Consider the following 19,264-nt stretch of genomic DNA (forward strand, 5'->3'; position numbering starts at 1 on the left):
ATAGCAAGTTCAAATACTGCTTGCTTAGTATATAGTGTTCAGCTTGGAACTTAAACACAACATTTTAATATATAAAATTGCTCTGCTTTTCCACTGCTTATGATGTTTTTCTCTGAACTACCATGAGGTTGAGTAGTTAAAAACATGATGGCCATGGCTTAGTGATGCACTACGGCAATTCTGTCAGGCTTCTCAGCTTCCTTTGAAATGCAGCCTTTCGATAAAACTGTAGGGTATAGCAAGTGAAGCATGCAAAAACTAAACACCAAAGGGGGGAAATGCTGTTTAGGTTATTCAAAAAGGGTTACAGACAGAAATAGCACGCAGTTCTGGCAAGAGAAATGGCCTAATGATGACATCTCTCTTATTCTGGAGATTAATCTCAGAAGATAAGCAGTCAAAATTCTTCTGCTAAGGAAAATTTAACAGTGTTATGGAATAAACAAAGTATTTCAGAGTACCAAATAGGGCAAATAAGGAATCTGTGCAGCTTGATATCAGCACAGCCTGTGTTCCAACGAGCAGTGAGGATATAGATCTGTGTTCTCCAAATTTATACGAGGCATTTGGATCATTTTAGCCTTTATTTAAAATATATAAAAAAGAAAAAATTGATGCCATATTCCTATACATGTTCATATACATGTGAATGTTCAAATGTAATATAAAACTGACATGCTTATAACTTGTATTTTATTAGGAAAAAAAAACACTAAAACTGAACAAATTGTAATTTAAAGTCTTCAAAGCCAAGTTCGGCCTTTTTATAAGGATGCATCAGGTTGATCTGCATAATAATGAGAAGAGCCGTTATTGTGATTCTTAACATGAGTCCAACAAAAAACAAGTCTACCTAGAGGCAGATCTTTGAACTGTTACTTCTTTTTTTTTTTTTTAATATTCTTTATGCAGGCTAAGGCGGCATGGAAATAAAATGCATGTTTTTAGCTTTTTGCGGAGTTTTCTCCTTTCCTTTTTAAGTTCACTTCTCTGGTCTCAGGGCATTGTTTGGGAAGCTGCCATTTGAATGGGGGTGAAGATTCAGTGATGTGATTGTAATAGGCTTTGAAAGCTGCTGTGTATACTTATGAGACTTCCCTACGTAGAAATTCACCATTTCAAGTTTAAAAATCCATATTTTTTTGATCAAAGTAGGGCACTAAATAAGACTATAATTTTCACAAGGCCTCATTTAATATAATACTAATCTCCTGGAAAGTCTTTGGCAGTAAATAAAATACTGGATTATTAATTCATTGATGTAACATTACTCGTGAATTAAACAGGTACGTATGCTGTAGTGCTGTGGCTTGGTTGCAAATGACTTAGTTGGATTATATTTTTTTTTCTCCCACTCCCAGGCTGGGAGTATCTCTTCAGGCCTGCCTGCTGCAGATCGTTGGGTACAGGAATCTGGTTGTAGAGGTTGAAAAGCTGCGCCGAGAGCCGTACGATTCAGAGAACCCGCAACATGAGGAAATGCTCCTGAAGGTAGGTGCTTAAGAGACACTGATAAGGTGTCCTTTATTCATGCCAGCTCCAAAGGGCTAGTTTGTAAACCTCTTAAAACATCAGGAGATAATATCACCTCCCTCCATCATGTACCTGCTTTGAGATCAGACCGTACAGCATGCTCATCTAGTCTGGATGTAACACCTGGCAGGCAAGCAGCCTGTTCCCTGTTGATGAACACGTGTCACTTGGCTGAATTGTGTCTAGGTGCTGGATATACAGCTCTTACTGCAGGCAACAGCTCAGTGCTGAGCTCTGGATAAAACAGCAGCATGTCCTGCTTCAGTTCACCTTTCCTCAAGTTCCCATAATGAGAATAAACTTTTTTCTCCTCAGTTTCTTGTGTTTTTTGAAGACGTTGTTCATATATCCCATTGATAAGCCACTAGCTTTCACAGTGTACGATGGCAGGGTGGGAAATAATGTGCACATTTACATTTAACAAAAGTGTTTTCAAATGAAAAGAAAATTAGACCATTCTTTAGGTAATATGTGAACAACAATGAAAACCATACCAATTGGGTTTTACTTCATGCTTTAAGGAAAGCCTGGCACAGCACCAGATAAGGGTTTTTTTGAGAAAGAAGGACTTGAAGCTGTAAGCTTCAGGGAGAGAGCTAGAGAGCTTGTTTATATTGGAAAGAAACTGAGGAGAGAATAAAGAGGATGGAATATAGTCGAATAACAAGTCCCAGTATTTCTTCTTATTCTTCTGATCCTACTTCTGATCATAACTAGTGCAAGATGCTTCAGAGAAATTGCAAGAATAGTGAATACATTAACTTGTACAGAAAAAACGTTTTTTTACATAACTGTCAGAGGTCATAAAATCAGGTTTTGTTCTTAAATAAAAGTACTGAAATCTGTTTTTACTGTTTTTAAATAAAGCAAGTTTAAGTACTGAAAACTTCAAGCAGTTCCTTTGACTCTGCCCCTGCTCCAGGAAAATATTCCTAAACACATTGTGCACCTGCACTGCCCAGCGTGCAAGAAGTAGGGTGTGAGGTGATCATGGGTAAGGAGCACTGAGGAGCTGGCTCTTTTTTTTTCCACCTGGCATTTGGGGCATTTGGGGACCTGGTTCTTAGTTGCTCCTGAAAATTGTCGCTGTGATGTGTAGTCACGTAACATTTAAAGACAAAAGCAGAGTAAAACCTGAGCATTTGTCAGAAGGGAAGCTAAACAGTTCAGCTTACATTGTAAAATTCCTAATGCTGAAAGAAGTATCAGTGTCTCCATCTGTCTTCAGTGTAACCTGTGCAATAGCACTTGCAAAAGTGAAAAGCCTGCTGTAAATTAATTGTCATGTCAAATAGAAAGATGTTCAGTGGTTTAATTCAGCTTCCAGTCCACACTGGGGAAGAATAAGCCAGTAGATTTTCTTTGCTTCTAGGTATTTTGTGAAGTGATCTCTGCAATGGGTAATTCAAGTTCCTAATGCCTATCATTTATTCATGTTTACCAGGAGGGCAATTTATGAATGAGAGGAAGATTAACATAATGTGATTGAACTAATAAATAATACTATGTTTAGTGTCAATGGATGAACAGGGAAGACACTAAATATGATTTAAACACTGCATGATGCTTTATGCAGTCACAACAAAGTGAAATCATTGAAAGTTTTAACTTTCCAAAGGTACTGAACTTTAAATGCAGTCTGAATTGCTAAAATTAATACAACTGCTGTGTGGATTACTTGAGAAATGTGCATACTGCTCTTTCCATTGGGTAGGCTTTATCTTTTATCTAAGTGTCCCGAGGCCCTGTTCACCAGCTTATTGGTAACACCTGATTTCTCAATACACTCTGGAAAGCATCGGTTTGCAATATGGCACATAAGATGTGCAGAAAGGTATGTGTTTGTTGGGTGTCAATTTAGGCTGCTTTTAGGTGCCTAGCAACATATTTAGGCACTAAGTCACTGGCCCAGTGCAGCTAAGTAGATTTATTCTAGCTGAGGATCTAGCTTGTTAAATCACTTTCTCCTTTTTATTTATTTATTTTTAATGTGAAATCAATGAATGATTCACCCCTTAGTTAAATACGAAGGTGGAAAGTGCTGTTCTTGTATGTCTTTTCTTCTTTTGATGTTCTCTAATTTGCTTTTTAGCTCTGTGGTAGCCAAGCCAGCACCCTCTATTTATTACCCTTCTGGAGACTTGCAAAAGATGCTGGAGAAAAGATTGCTGCAGAGCCTTAGGGACCTGAGGGCTGATTGCCTGCCTCTCTGCCAGTGATTTACAACCAACTTCCAGCCCGTTCCTATCTCAGTGCTTATGGAGGCAGGCTCTAGTTTGATACACAAAGCACAACCAAAATAAGTCCTTGTGTGAGATGTTGCTGTGCTTGCAGATAAAGTCAGAAGGACCTTCTAGGGCTGAAATGGCTGCAAAACTTGAGTGTTTAGGCTTCCCCCTGCAACCTTCCTCACCCCCAGGAATTTCATTTGTTTTGCTGCTCTGGTTGCTGGAATAGCAATACAGATCAGTTACACAAGAATTTACCTTGCTTTAAAGAGAAGAAAGTCATGCCAATGTGTTGAGGCTTAATTATATTCTACCTGTGATCTTCCTAGTTGTGGAAATGCTTGAAGCCCAATTCACCACTGAAAGCTCGGATTTCGAAGCAGTGGTGTGAAATTGGTTTCCAAGGTGATGATCCTAAAACAGACTTCAGAGGGATGGGTCTGCTGGGATTATATAACTTGGTGTAAGTATGCTCCTTTAGAGATGTATTTATGTGCATCTGCAGTTGTGAAAAGCAGCATTATATGCAGGTTTTTTAGCAAGTCTGTAGGAATAACTTTGAAAAGCATTAGGGACTCCATATCAAAAACTGAAAGAACTTTTCTTTCTTTTTTTTTTTTTTTGAGGGGGGGGCCTCTCTTCTGGAGGGTCTCCCTTTTCTTTTAGTATTTCTCATTGAACAAGGTTATACTGCTCGTTAAGTCTTTTTTTTCCCCCTCCCTCTAACACAGTAAGTTAACACTCTTCCCACAGGAGAGAAACTGTAAAATATATTTTCACCAATATCTGGAGGATCTCTTTAAACAAAATGCCCTGGAAGTGAGTAGGTGGGAGGGTTATGTCACTGCTCATCTTTCTTGATTTGGAACTTTTATACTGAATTCTTAAGTAAAATACTTGAAGTCTGGCCACTGATGGCAAACTTCTATAGCTGGACTGCTTTTTAAATTTTTTCTATACCCAATATTAAGCAGTGAGGTTTACATAAATATTCCCTCTGCCTCATGCAGGCCAGGTGTTTGGTGTCATCTGGGGCTAGCAATTTAAGAATTGATTGGTCCCTGTTATTTCCTCCAGCCCTTGTATCTGCTGCAGATAACAGACGCAAGATTTATTTTGCTAAGAATAACCTCTCCCTGGTATGGCAGGTCAAGGGAATAAATATTTTCTGTTTTTCTATGTTGAGGGACACTATTAAAAAAAAATAAAATAAATAAATAAAAAATTTAAAAAATTACTGTCATTCTCTAGCCAAGACCAATGAAGGATCTGGACTCTAGAGCCTGATTTGAACTTCCACTGTATGTGACTCCCTACCACGTATTTCAGTCTGCTGTGTTGACTTCTATCTTGCTTAGTGAATCTGCCAGATCAAAGAGCCTGATCTGCTTTATCTTGAGTTCTGCAGTCAACACACACTAGTAATAAGCAATAGATCTTCTGTAGGATGGACACAAAGGTGAGTCTGATAACCCACACTCACTAGCAGCTTATGGGATTGCACTTGTCATTTCAGGCTGCTTTTATCTTTCTCTTTGGGGGTCTGAGTGGTAGTTGAATTAATTTAACATGTTAAAGTTACTAATTCTGCGTAGTGCATGTAGTGATATTTAAAGGGTCTGGCACTGGCATGTATGGACAGCTTATGACTTAAACAAAAAGGCAAAGTTTAACAATTTAACTGAAACATCTCTCTTCAGGTATTTTGCCGAATGGGACACTGAGGTAGCCCAGCAAGTTCTTTCTGATTCTCTTCAGCCTAAATACAGGTAATGCTTTAGCCTAGAAAAGAATAATCTGAGAGAGTACTGTACTGGCTGTTGTTCTGGGAAGGGGGCTGTGTTTTCCTTTTGTTGGACATGTGAGTATTGCCACGTGCTATCTGTTTTCAAGTGCTGATCTTGAAAACTGATCAAATTCAAGAGGAAAACTTGTATACTGAATACTAGAAATAGTGAAACTTAGCATTAAATGTTTTCGCTTAATTTCTGATTTCAATTGATTTTATGTTTTTATTTACCTTTGTTTTAATTCTTTTGTCTTTTCATAATGAAGGGAAGTCTCTAAGAAGGAACTAAGGTATTTTTTTCTTTTTTTTTCCTCTTAGTTTTGTAAGAATCTACGTGTAAATAATCAAACCATGCTGCAATTTAGTGTGTTATGAACTGAACAGCTTTAATGCAACACAGAGATTCCCATTCCTTTCTCTAAACACTGCAGAGTTAATTCCAACTTTGGCTAATGGTTCAAGGCTGGGTACATCTGACTATGCTAATATATATAAAGAATAAAATCAACCTTGCTTGTTGTAGCCAAGACACTATTTTTTTTAAGAGCTATTTAGTAATAAAATTTAACCAACAAATCCAACAGATTTGGGGTAACTTTTGGGGAGGTGTTTCAGCTGTGCAAATATGGTCACAGCAGCTGTGACTGACTTTATAATCAAAAGCACTCTATGCCAAGAGTTTATTAGCACAGCTGAAAATCCACTTTATTTACTATTCACATACTTTGGCTACCTTGACTAATGACTGGTCTAATCTGGCTAGTCCAATGTCCTGCTTTCTGGTACTTTCAGGTGCCAAAAAGCTGGTATTGTGAACAACAATTTGTGAGAAGACTTATTCCATAATTGCTGGGGGAATGGGTGCCTCTTAGCCAGTTCCACGGTTGTCAGTTGTCTCAAAATACTTTTTTTTTTTTTTTTTCCTCTCTTCTTCTGCCAGTAGTGCTAAATACCTCCATAGTAGGGTGTTTACATCTGAATCCTGTATAGCTTTTGATATCCCCTGCGTTTTGTGGTTGAGTTACCAATGGTAATTCTGTGACAAAAAGTGCTTGGAGGGTTGAGGGGAATGGAAGTGCAATAGACGTTGGTCTTTGACTTAAATCCTCAAATTTAGTTTGTCTGGCATTTCCTTTTATATTTTCACATTTATTTTCTCACTGCAAGCTCCCCCCTCCAGGTTTGGTCTTCTCTTTATGTATTGCGCTGCTAATGGATGCTTCTAATTAATGCGCCCTGATGAATAGGAGTTTTCACAATGCTTAAAAAGCATTATAGAAAATAGCCAAGATTTTTGTTTAACTGAACACAAGATTTACATGGGAAATAAAACAATACTACACAGGTGCTGAATATTTGCTGTCAGGGCTGAGAATCCCATCAGTGTTCTCCACTCCTATGTGAGATTTCCAAGGACCATCTTGCAGTTCTGTGTGAGCATGTGCAATTTTTACCCCTTGAAAGAGCATTCGTTAGAAGATAGATGCTGCTCGTGGTGCCTGTGGTGTTTTCCTGGTGTGGTTGCTTAGCAGCAGTGCTGGTTTCTGATGTGATAATGATCAATGTAGTTTCTATTTTTGTTGAACTGCATTGCTTGTCCACATCCTAAGTGTGCCACCTTTTATTATTCAACACTTGCTTGGGGTTTTTTTTATAGATGTTATGCCACAACCTACAAAAATGACAAAATTTTTAGAGAATAAGCATAGACTGGTGTAATCCTGTACACCAAGCCATGTAAGATGCAAAATTTTGTTCCAACATGCATCACCTGGTAACAGGTCAGGATGGGTGTGAACCTCTCAGCATCTTTAATACTTAAAGGCAACAATTCTTAAATATTTTACTTGCCCGGAGTTCAGGGCATGGTTCTTACTATAATATAAGCTTACTGTAATTCAAGTATAGTCCAAGAAGGACACTTGCACACAACTGCCTACATGTATAATTTGGGATCTAAAGCCTGCAATCTCAGAGCTGCCTTATAAAGACAAAACTCCCACCAGACTCTAAGCCTTAGCCCACTGGTGAGGGTCAGTCCCTTGCTTGCTTGTAGCTGGTGATAAATGCAGGCAATGATTTCTTCTAAATTTACTCTGAGTAGATACAGGTAAAACCTGGCTAGTGGAATATCAGCTGCTGCACCATGCAGCTTTCTTTTTTTAATGTTGAACAACAAATTTAAATTAATTCTTCCCTCTCCAGGACTGTTTTATGGGAGGGGATCTTCTGTATTCTTGAAAACATTTGCATTATTGTGCTAAACAACAAAAAATTCCTTAATTTTGGCTGTTGAATGACTTCTATTTTGGTGGGACATGAAAAATACTCCTGCGATAGAAAGCTCATGTTTGCCTCCTCAAGTGGATTGCATCTCCAGTGATGAATGTCATGCACATCTTTGAGAACATGAAAGCTAAAATCATCATCCATTTGTTGAAAGAAATTTGGTATACTGTTTTTGTTTTTTTTTTTTTCAGCTCAAAATTAATTGAGGTGGATTATTTTTATGGCCAATATAGAAAATAACTGGCTTTTACTGAGAGCAGTGATGTAGGCTTTTGTCATCATTACCAAGTTTACTAGTGATGCCATAAATCAAGCATCTATTTCTAGCTATGTCCGGTCTCCCTATACGAATCGATTCACTCAGAAGCAGAGTTAAAGAGGATTAGCCCTATCAACAGAAGTAAAACACATAGTCTGTGTGTGTTTAATGTTGTAATAACAAAGAAATTGGAGGGAGATCTTGGAACTAGCAATTCATGTTAATATCTGGATTTTATTTTTTTTCCAGCCAGTTCAGCAAAGCTGAATGGGAGAAGAAAAAGTTTGATAAGGCAATTGGGTAAGTTTTAGCCAGGAACACAACAGTTAACACTGATGCTGCATATTTGAAGGGAGCAGGGTATTGCTTGGTTACTTCTTTAAGAATTTTTTCAGTGTACATGCTAACATGCATTATCTTAACCATATCTTCATTTTGATCAAAGATTACAGGATAAACCTACTTTGAAGTAAAAATTGGGAGTAGGGGGGTGGAATCTTGTAGCAAATAAGTTTGTTGGTTTTTTTTGTGCATGCTATGAATAGTGCAGTTATAAATATCTGTTTAATTCTTCTTAAAGCATAATATGATCAAGTCTCACCTGTCTCTCTGTCAGAGGCAGTTTCTGATCTGCTTTCAAGAAAGTATAACTGAGAGTAACTGAGAATCTGTAATGCAGTATTTTAATGCCAGGACTTCATTGTTCTGTGAAACCTGCTGTTAAGCCTTATGTTAAGGACTCTTTTCCTCAAGAAATATTCAAAAACTAAACAAGTTTGCTTTACTGTGTTTTCTTGGGAAATTGTCATTGCCAGAAATCTTGAGCTTTTTATGCAACAGGTCTACAAATTAAGAAAGAACTTCTAATTTCTGAGTTCTGCTGTGCCTAAATATACTTTCCTTGCTCATTTGTCTTAGCAGGACAGGGTGTTGGTTCATAGGTTAGATACCCTTTTTTCTGTTCCTACCATGCCCTGATTTAGGATTTTGCTTGTGTATCTAGTTCTCTGTTGGGAAGAAATTGGAGGTGATTCAGCTAAATCTCTTTCACAGGCTTCTTAGCCATATGAATATCATCATAGGATCAATTGCATAAACCTTTATTTTCCTAACTGTGCATACTGAATTCCAGTTGGGCAGATGGGTTAAAATAGCAAGTGTCAGGTCACCTTGCAGGCACAGCCACCGTGTGGAGTGCTTACCCTGTATCAGAAGTGAGTCCAGGGACTCCGGGGCTTGTTTTCATTTTATAGGAATGAATCTGTGCTGCTCCACTGAGAACACTGGCACGGTGACGAAACTCCTGTTTTCACTTCGACCATGTGTTTCACTAGGGAAACACTGCCATTAGAGAGTAGAAAGCAGATAGGACAAATGTTTTTGTAGTTTTCCATCACACTTGGAAGCTCACAAGAGGGAGAATCAATACACCTCAGTATGACCTAATCTGCAATGTCAGTGACAGTTTCTTATAGCCTGTGGAAAGAAGACAAGCTCTCAAGAAATGTTTCTCTTTCTTCCAGCTACTCTTTTGCTATTGTGGGTATTAACATAACAGACCTTGCATATAACCTGCTCGTGAGTGGAGCTCTGAAGACCCACTTCTACAATGTTGCTCCAGAGGCACCAACACTCACCCACTTTCAGCAGACCTTCTGTAAGTGATGGGGGGGGGATACCTACCTAGTTTGTACTCCTACTTTTGTACTCCTGCTTTTTTTTTCCTGCCCTTGCAGATAAGAGTACTGTAAATTGTCTGACACTGCACAAACAGTGTTGTGCTGGTCTTACTGTCCTGACTTTAGAGTACTTGGATCCACTTCTGAGTTGTGATGCATGTCACCATCAAACCAGGGAGTAAAACAAAACAAAGTGACTGAACTAATGCCTTCCTACCTGCTTAAACTGCTTTTAAATAATAAGAAACTAAAGGTATTTTCCCCATAAATCCATCTGTATTAAGATATCTACATTCAAGTGCCTCACTGCACCCTTCAGTAGACTTGTCCTGCTGGAATTAATTTTTTTTCCCAGCCCTTTCCCCTGTAATTGAGCATCCCTTCTACAGCACAGACCTACTGTGCATCCTTGCCAGAAGGGCACTGCACCAGGTGCTACATTTCTAATGTTTTTCAAAATGTAGGCAAGGAACTGATAACAAGAAGTCAAGATGCACTGTTTTCCCTATTAATTAAAAACAAAACAAAACCTTCTCAAGTTGGCTATTTAGGTAGCAGACCTTTTTGTTTTGCTGTTTTAATACTCTTTATTGATTGACTGTATAAATAGCGAATATTCGTGACCTGCACATCTTCTGTTTAAAAAAAATGCAGGCATTTGAGGTTGCTATTCAAGACTCATTCACCCAAAACCTTATATGGGCAGATTCCATACTGCAGCGGGAAGTCCCTTCTTGTGATGGCTTCTGGGTTGCTGCCCTAAATACACTGGCTGGTAGAAACTTCAGCAATTTAGCTGTTACACTGTCTTTGTCAGTGGTCAGCCTGATAAATAAAGGACAGATAAGTACCTAAATATCTGCTAAGATTTGAAGATGTGCTTAAGATACCTTTTGAATAAAGTTTATCAACTTAATGTTGAAAGGAAAAAAATGTGATTTTGCAAATAGTGAAATTTAAGTTAGAGTTATGTGTGGTTTTTGTTTCAGATTAGGATATAATGAAATAAATGAATAAAAGCAATTAAGCCCCTTTTACAACAAATGCCATTGCTTCTTGAAAGCACAGATAACTTGCAAATTTTGCTGTATTGGGATGAAAGGTTATGCATCCTCAGTGGCTTGTCTGCTGTGGATGCTGGGATCAAGAGGTTGTGTCCAGTTCACTGGATAGTACTGTCTGTAAGCTTTTTCTTGGTGGTGGCTCCTCTTCAAGCCCAAGGGTGGCACAAAATTTAAGAGGGTAAAGGCCTCAGTAAAAGCTTGTGTGTTAAACACAATTTTGTCACCAAGCTTTTTCCTGAGGCAAGGATATCTTAACAAAGCTAGTGTCACCTTGCTTGTCTTTCCAGGACCATGGGCATAAATGTTAAATAACCCTTCCTGCAGGGTCATGCACATACAAGTAAAACCGTATGAGGAAGCTGTAACTGTTAGTTACTTAGCCATATGCGTTTTTTAGTGGAGAGTAAGCACTTAAGCACTGTTTCTATTGAGGAAAAATCAGTGAGGCAGAACTTCAATATAAACAAAAGGCCAGTGGAATATCATCAGTAGTATTTTCTCCTACTCATTAGTTTAATGTTTTAGTTAATGTTATTTGGCCATGTTAAATGATACATGAATAGCTCATCATCCATATGTCAGGATGCTTAGTGATTTCTTGAAATCATTGGAAGAAGTTCTGCCAGTGTTCATCAAGCCTTGAATTTGCCCCTGAGTGAGACTTCTAAAAAGTTTCCCTAAAATTCTTTTAGGGGGAAATATTCCCAAATCAAGGAAACATAAGTATGAGATGTTTTTCCAGAAATGAATCTTCAGTTGTTTTGTTAAATGTCCAGCATGTGTAATGCCAATGCTATGGCAGCAAGCACTTCCAGATGTTTTAGTTTCATAAGCTATGTCATACATAGTGTTGGAGCAGGTGTCTTGCAGGTGGGTTTAATCTTATCCCTGCCATAGGTTCATGAAGCCTCAGACCTCAGTGCCCAGAATTCTTTGTGTGCATCATAGTTATTAATTGTGTATTTTTTTTTAATTTTGTAATCTTTACTGTATTTCTTATCTGTTTTTTATTATTCTTTTTGTAGGCTACTTAATGCATGAATTCCACAAATTCTGGGTTGAAGAGGACCCACTGGATATAATGGAGTTCAACCGTGTCAGAGAGAAATTTCACAAGCGAATCTTGAAACAGCTCCAGAACCCTGAGATGGCTTTGTGCCCTCATTTTGCTGCATCAGAAAGTTTAATCAATATGTAGTTACTCACTTGATTTTATTTGGGAACACTGTCTCACTCTTGTGTTAGGTCACTGTTTAGACCATCACTAGCATACTGAAAGACCATGGCGATTGTATGCATGTTTTTGGTGCAGTATTCATCTATTTTTGTCACAAGTACTAGATCCCCTTATGCTTCTTAGGGGATTTCTCATTTTAAATGGGTGCTCATATTGCGGCATTATGCAGTGTTACATTCTGAATAGATGTCCAGGTATCAGAGTTTTTTCTATTTTTTTAGACTTTCCTCATATTTCAGCATTGAACAATTGAAATGTATTTCTCTAGCTGTGTTTTTGTATATGTGGAATAAGTAGCTGGATCTTGTATTGTGAAAGCTTTTTAACTTCTTGGTATGTTTTAAGGTAACTATTGGCATTTCAAGCAAAATATATGTTTGGACCTCATCTAGAAGATAATGTGTGTAACTTAATCTGATGCAGACAAAAACATTAAAGTCCAATTTTCTCCACACAGCCATATATGCTTAATGCAGAATTAATGAGGCTTATGAGATACAAGTTTCAGTAAGAGATTTATGCAGAATTACAATCAGACTCCACAGCTACATGAATACCAAATGATTTGATGATACTAATACATTCCTAGTGAAGTGCAAACACACTCGCAGCTACTGGTTGTCGGCACCAACACCACCATGCTGAAGCATAAATTCCTGCATGTTCCTTTGGCTGTACCGGGGTTACTATTCTGTGTCACATGTTGGAAGGCAATGTGATTTGATCACACCATGCTTGGTGAATTCAGGGGAGCAGAAATGAATATATATATATTTTTTTTGAACTACTCAAACTGTAGCTTTGGTTGTCAATTCAGTTCATAAGAACTAGGAGAAGTAATTGACTAGAAGGTTTAGTGCAAAGCCACCTAAGTTTCCTAGACTACTTTAAAAAAAATAAAAAATAAAAATGGCAAACCACATTTTTTCTAAAAACATGAATGAGTGAAAGTGTCTGACACAAAGAATGTGTAGTATATTGAACAGCATCTACCATGGCATTTCATACCCATGGTATTTTTTACCTTCTAAGCAAGCAATTTTAGTATTATGTTTGTGTAAATCACTTGCATATGGAGATAAAAACTTTGAGTAGTGTCCAACTACTTGTGAGTTATATGAATAAATTATATGTCATTCTAATCTCAAGCACTACGTGTCTTATTTTGGAGATAGGCAGTAATACAGATGTAAGCAACTCTTAATAGATCAGTTCAAAGGGGGTGTGATGGCTTTGTGGTATTTCCTGAGTCTGAAGAGTGGTTTAAATTTACCTGGGTCGTGTTCACTCTAGTGTTTCTGGTTATAGCTTTGAGCATTGCTTACTAAATAAATAAAGCAATGGGGAATGTTTATACTTCTTGGGAAACTTCTTAGCTCAAATGGGAGATGGGGATCTTTTTTTTTTTTCTGCAGGGCTAAAAAGTTGTGTTCTTTGAGAACTGAACTCTAGGGCTGTTGCAATAACTAGTCTTCTTCAATGACTTAAGAAATAGAGTTGGAGAGATTAACTATGGCATATTTTGTATGAAAATATAACGAATAAAAAAGCATGTATGTTTAGCTTGTAAATAATACATGGTAGTAATACATAAAACGGGAGGTTTGGGTATCGCTCCTGATGCTAATAACATTTTCTAACAACAGTTTTCATTGTTTTGAATCTTACCCTCTCACCTTTCCTTCCCCATCTCTGTGACTTAAATTCTTTCTGCAACACATTAGTCTGCAATGGTTTATTTTTAATCTTCTGCGTGGAAGTTCATGGAGCTGGCATGAAGGCCCCTGCTACCTTTTTACTGGTGTGATCTTCTCAGTTGTTATGCCTTTTCCCAGGGTGTCAACTTCAAATAAAATCAGCAAATGTCATCTGGCTCCATGTCAGACTGTGCCACTATAATCTAGCTGCTTTGGGTGATTTTTTTCTTCCTGTCTTGCAGGGAGATGGATTTAATGAAGCTATGTGTGAAGTTCTTTCTCCTGTAGAGCTCTTGCTTGCTCCCCTGTGGAGCTTATTTTACTGCCCACTTGTGCTTTAGCTGTGGCCTGTGACATCCTTGCTCTCAAGGCTCTTGTCAAATCTGGGGCAAAGAGTGTTCTTGGTGACTGTGCCCCAGGCTGAAGCATAAAAAAAAAAAAAAAAAAAAAAAAAGCTGAACACTGTTCTTTTAGAAATAAATAAATAAAATCATAACTTATTCTACCACCAATATATCTCCAAATTGTGACCTGTGAGGAACTGGTTGCTGCTTTCTCTAGAGAGGAGAAAATAAAAGAGGCAAAAAAAGTGTAAAAAGTTGTTTCAGTAAAGTAGACTTAGTGTTTATACTCCCTGCAGGGCACAGGTTTTGCTTTAATTAAGAGCAGAGTAGCTTTTAGGCAGCTGGTGTATTTCTACGCACGTTTATAGCAGTAGAGAAAGTTCCTTGTATTCATGCAGTTATTCATGCAGTGAGGCTTCGAGAAATGTTTCTCCTGGCTGTCTCCTGCAGCAGCACGGAAGCTGGACTGGAAAATTTCCTGTGGTGTAGAGGGTAAAGAGCATTAGTTCACTGTCCTCATTAAAAGAAGAACAATCTTTATAAACACCTGTACCTGCTTTGTGGTCTGTGCTGGGTGCTCTGCACGGCAGTGCTGGCTGAAGCACTTTGCTGCAAGCAGAGAGTGTCAGCATGTTTCATGTCAGCAGCTGAAAGAAGTGCTCTTAGGTGGAGCAGGAGGTGTGTGAACAGAGTGCTGATGCTCGGGTTAATGAGCCCGGGTCTGCTGCTACTCAACAAAGGAACCAGCGGTAGCAAAGTGCAGCTTTCCTTTTTGCAGTTGTATTATAGGTTCCTTCTTGATCCTGCCCTTCGTGAGCTAGAGTTAGCTTTAACATCTCATTTGTTAACTTGTGCATTTCTGTCATAATGTGCCCTGTGGTTTTGATCCATCCATGAGTGCAGTCAGCATTTCAGGGTTATCCATTGGGGTCTTGGAAATCAGAGTCGTTCCTGTGTGAGCTCTAGAGGAAACCTTGGTCTGCAGCTTTGCACTTGGACAGATCTGGCTGAGGTCAGAGTCAGTTACAGGCTGTAACAGTAATCACATGCAGTTTTATAAATGCTAACTTCAGGTGTTTGGCAAACACTGTTGGGACATCTGGGAACTCTGTATTTCCTTCTGTCCTACAGTTGGCTCTTGATGACCTTGACATTGTCAACATATGACCACCTTGGCATCATAAGAAGAGGTCTCTGAGAATGATGGTGATAATCTTTGATTTTCAGAGAACTGTCCTATTGTCTTTGTAGCTTGCTAATGGACCTGACTTTCACCTCTTAGTCCTTCCCTGGATTTTAGTCCAATACGACCTGGAGTTTTGCACTAATGAATCCTCCAGGCTATGCTGCGAAAAACAAAATGTATCGCCTCTATGCACTTGCATCTACAGCATGGTGCAGCTAAAAATCACATAAATTATTAAAATAGATGTTGTGCAGAAAACAATCCTGAAACAGATAAGAAAATGAATTATTCATTGTTTTCCTTGGTTTGTAGCAGTGCAGGCTTCCTATAAGACTTGCCAAAGATTAGACAGGAGTCTTCCTACATGATCATGTAGAAATATAGTAGGACTGGCTTTGTGCGTTCCCCTGTGAGCAGCATGCATAGAAATCAGGTCGTTACTTATTCTAGTAAAGGAAACTGTTCTTCCCTATATGGAGCTATAATTAGAAAAAGAGATTTAGCTTTAAAGCTCCGAGCAAGAACTGGGTAGAGCAGCTTAGATCATAAAGAACTATAGAGAATGGCAGAGGATTTATCTGTGTGGCCATATTCTTAGACCTCTCAGAGCCTCTTAAGCTCTGTTGTATTGAAGAACTGTAAAACCATGTAACTAAAGGTGGTCTGTGCCCCAAAATGCTTACAGTATGAAACAAGGGAAGTGAGCAAGACAGGGGAGCTTGGGGTTAACACCTACAGCTGGGAGCTCAGCGAAGCAGAGCTGGAGAATGGGACACGAGGAAGCTTGCTCTATATATATGGCCTCTTTTTCTCAATTGCAAGGGCAACTAGAAAGGGACATGGAGATGACTGTGAAAAACAAGCAATGGACAACAGAGCCCACTCCTGTAACATGCTGGAATTGAGGACAGCCTGGCTGGGGAGGTCACTGACAGAAAACGCAATCTGAAATGTGTGTTGAAGGAGGGGTTCATATGGAGACAGGTCTGATTAACATGGGGCTGGTCTGGTTGACACAGAGAGATCTGCATGGGCTGCCTGCCAGTATCCTGAATGGGACTGAGCATGGCAACACTGCCAGTTCCAGAGCCTGAGAAGACAAGGACAATTTGGGGGCAAGTTTCACTTCTGGGGATAGATAGGAAAGGCTGTGCTTCTCTAGAGAAGCCAGTCAGGAAGCATTAACAAGATGTAGATATAGCCCAGATGTAAAGAAAAGGGATAAGAGGCAAAGTTGGAGCCCTTGGTCATGGTCTAAAGAAAAGACGGTAATGTTCTCCACAGCAGGAAGGAGCTTTGTCATCACACCAAGCTTAAGAAGGGGAGGGAGGTAGGAAATTGTGAACAACTTGGAACTGTAATATGGACATCAGGATTAAAGTCTGGCGTAGAGACAGCTCTGTGACTCATTGCCAGAGCAAATGATATTAACCAAGGAGAAAATGTTGAAACGGGAGAAAAAACAGGAGAAAAAGAAAAAAAAAAAAAAAAAGAAAAAAAGAAAAAAAAAAAAGGCCATTGGCAAAGCCCCATGAAGAGTCCCATGGAAAGAAAGAATCCTCCACTGGACTTGAGGCAGTATGCCCAGGAAGGTGGGAGGCAGGAGAGGACTGTCTCAGAAACTAAGGCCAGACCAAATTTGAGAAAACAGCTGTGGTGATTTGTGTCAAAGGCATTTGGCAGCTGAGTGCTCTGCTCTATCTTTTCCCTGGTGATGTGCTCTGTTCTGAGCAGATTCATTTCAGTCCAATCATCAAAGTGGTTGTGCAGTTCCCATCTCACCACAGGCCAATCAGTAGTGAGTACATCCTATAAAATCATTACAAAAGCCCTCAACAGCAGTAAATCAGCTCAGCTCCTTAACCTTTGTCACCTGCCCTTGTCCAACCGAGGCATCCTCTTGACAAGAACCAAGCCATCTGACCAAGTCATCATCTGCCCCTTTGCTTTCCCCCAGTTTTCTATTCACATGGGTTTACTAGTTTAAACTGAAGCCAAGGGACTTACACTTTGCTTCGGGTTTTAATGTCTCTACCTCCACTGCCCCTCCAGCCTCTCTTCCTTTCACCCTTTCTTGCACACTTTTGGCAGAAAGACGTTTTTGTGGTGGATGTGGGTGTCACTAACTCTGTGGCCAAAAAGCAGAAAAAGAACTACAGGAGTAGACGTCTGAGGAGACATCAGCCAATCTGGCAAGACCCCTCCTCACATCCTGCCCTGCCCCAGCCTGCAGGGTGCCACCGTGACACCAGAGGCAGGAGGGCTGCTCTTAGCTTGGCCATCTCAAGGCTGCTGCCTCCAACTGTCTTGCCCTTTTCATGAGGGCTATGGGAAGGGGTACAAGCATGTGGCTGCACTGGGAAAGCAGAGCTTCTCTAGCTGAGCTGCTAGTTTGGTTCACAGGGTTGTTCTGCCCCTAAAGCACATTCGGACTCCCACCAAGTTCTCTCCGAGGAGAATCAGCTTCTTCTGGCTCACAGAATAGATTTATTTTATTTTATTTTATTTTATTTTATTTTATTTTATTTTATTTTATTTTATTTTATTTTATTTTATTTTATTTATTTTAATTTTACTTTATGCCTGAGACAGGCCTCAGTGTAAGTCATGTCTGCCTGCTGTGAAGTTGCACAGATTTAGGTTGGCTCCAAATCTGGCCAGAAGAGGTAAATCCAGCAAGCAAAGAGTAGGGGACCCTGAGCCCCAGCAAAGCTATACTCCCAACATGATGCTCTACCCTTATTTTCTGGATGAAGAGAGAGATCTAAGGGAGCTGTGAACATCAGCTATCTACTGAGTGGGTCAAAACATCTCCCTTGATCAGTGGTGTGAATGCCTTTGTGTTAAAAGCTAAACTAAGTATTCGTATCCTGGGAGACTATTCGAAAAACCAGGCAGTGACTCTGTTATCACGTAGAAATGTCAGTGCTGTTGGAGCACTAAACTCCTTTCTAATTCCAGTAGAGATCCAAAAGCTGTAGAGAGGCACTTGGGAACCTGCAGCAGTTCAAGTCATTTTAGAGCTGTCTGAACAGCAAATAATAGAGAGAGATGCTGGCACTTCAATGTTTTATTCTATATTCTTAATTTGCACCTATAAATGCAAATTAAACATCACTGTCTATCAGCAGTATCTTTTGTGATTCTCTTAAATTTATTATGGATGTCTCATTGCCTATGAGTCTCATACATAATGGTAATTAACTTCTATGCAGAGTTCTATTCCATTATTTTTCAGGTATAGCAATGACAGCTCTTAGACATTTGAATGATGGGAGTTAGAGGCTCCCTTCCTCCCAGAGAGAGATTTGCCTTTGGGGTAGAGCACAGTGGGAGGCAATGCAGCCCATGCCATTTTGGTTAGGTTATCTGTGATGCTATTGAAACTGTAATCAATAATTTAACAGTAATATCAAATACCTAAAATTCTGAGAGGTTGATAAGCACATAGCAGAAATTTTTACAAGACCATGTCCCTGCCTTAAAAAAAAAAAAAAAAAAAAAAAAAAAAAAAAAAAAAAAAGTGGGGGGAGGGAGCCTGTAATACCCACAGGCAGCTGGAAACCAGGAGTGATGAATTACCTGCATAGGCAGTGGAACTTCTATTCTGCCAGGGGTTAATTCCAGCGTACCACAGCTCACTGCTCCTAGGATCAAAGTAGCTGTAATAAATTGATTTTCTTCATATTAAATGACGTGTAGAAAACATTTCTGTGTTTTAGAGTGAGTAAATTTTTGTTAACAAGCCCACATAATATGAATGTATTTCAGCAAGATGGTGTTGTATGACTGATTACCAATAACCTTGTTCCTGCCAGGGCAAGCAATATTTTGCACATCAGAAGGCATTCAGTTTAACTGAATCCCAATAGGTGGACAAACAACACCTACTTATCACTTTGGGGAAAAATGAGTTGCAATGGAAAATAAGCCAGGATTAAATTACATTAGAAGCTGGG

The 19,264-nt window shown here is 39.1% G+C and overlaps 1 protein-coding gene across 7 annotated transcripts in view; it reads left to right on the forward strand.

Moving 5' to 3' along the window:
* Window positions 1-13,220, forward strand: part of ELMOD1 (ELMO domain containing 1) — a 42,975-nt gene extending 29,755 nt beyond the window's left edge. For 4 of the 7 annotated variants that reach the window (XM_084507048.1, XM_084507049.1, XM_084507047.1 and 1 more), the window contains exons 6-12: window positions 1,362-1,491; window positions 4,091-4,224; window positions 5,462-5,530; window positions 5,817-5,840; window positions 8,348-8,398; window positions 9,622-9,755; window positions 11,867-13,220. In XM_084507048.1, the coding sequence (XP_084363174.1) occupies window positions 1,362-1,491; window positions 4,091-4,224; window positions 5,462-5,530; window positions 5,817-5,840; window positions 8,348-8,398; window positions 9,622-9,755; window positions 11,867-12,039 (715 nt within the window). In that variant the 3' untranslated portion in view covers window positions 12,040-13,220. The remainder of the gene's footprint in view (window positions 1-1,361; window positions 1,492-4,090; window positions 4,225-5,461; window positions 5,531-5,816; window positions 5,841-8,347; window positions 8,399-9,621; window positions 9,756-11,866) is intronic. The other 3 variants (XM_084507052.1, XM_084507053.1, XM_084507051.1) reach the window with 1 other exon arrangement.
* Window positions 13,221-19,264: the final 6,044 nt, after the last annotated feature.

Source organism: Aythya ferina (assembly GCF_964211825.1).
Source record: "Aythya ferina genome assembly, chromosome: 1".
Lineage (NCBI taxonomy): Eukaryota > Metazoa > Chordata > Aves > Anseriformes > Anatidae > Aythya > Aythya ferina.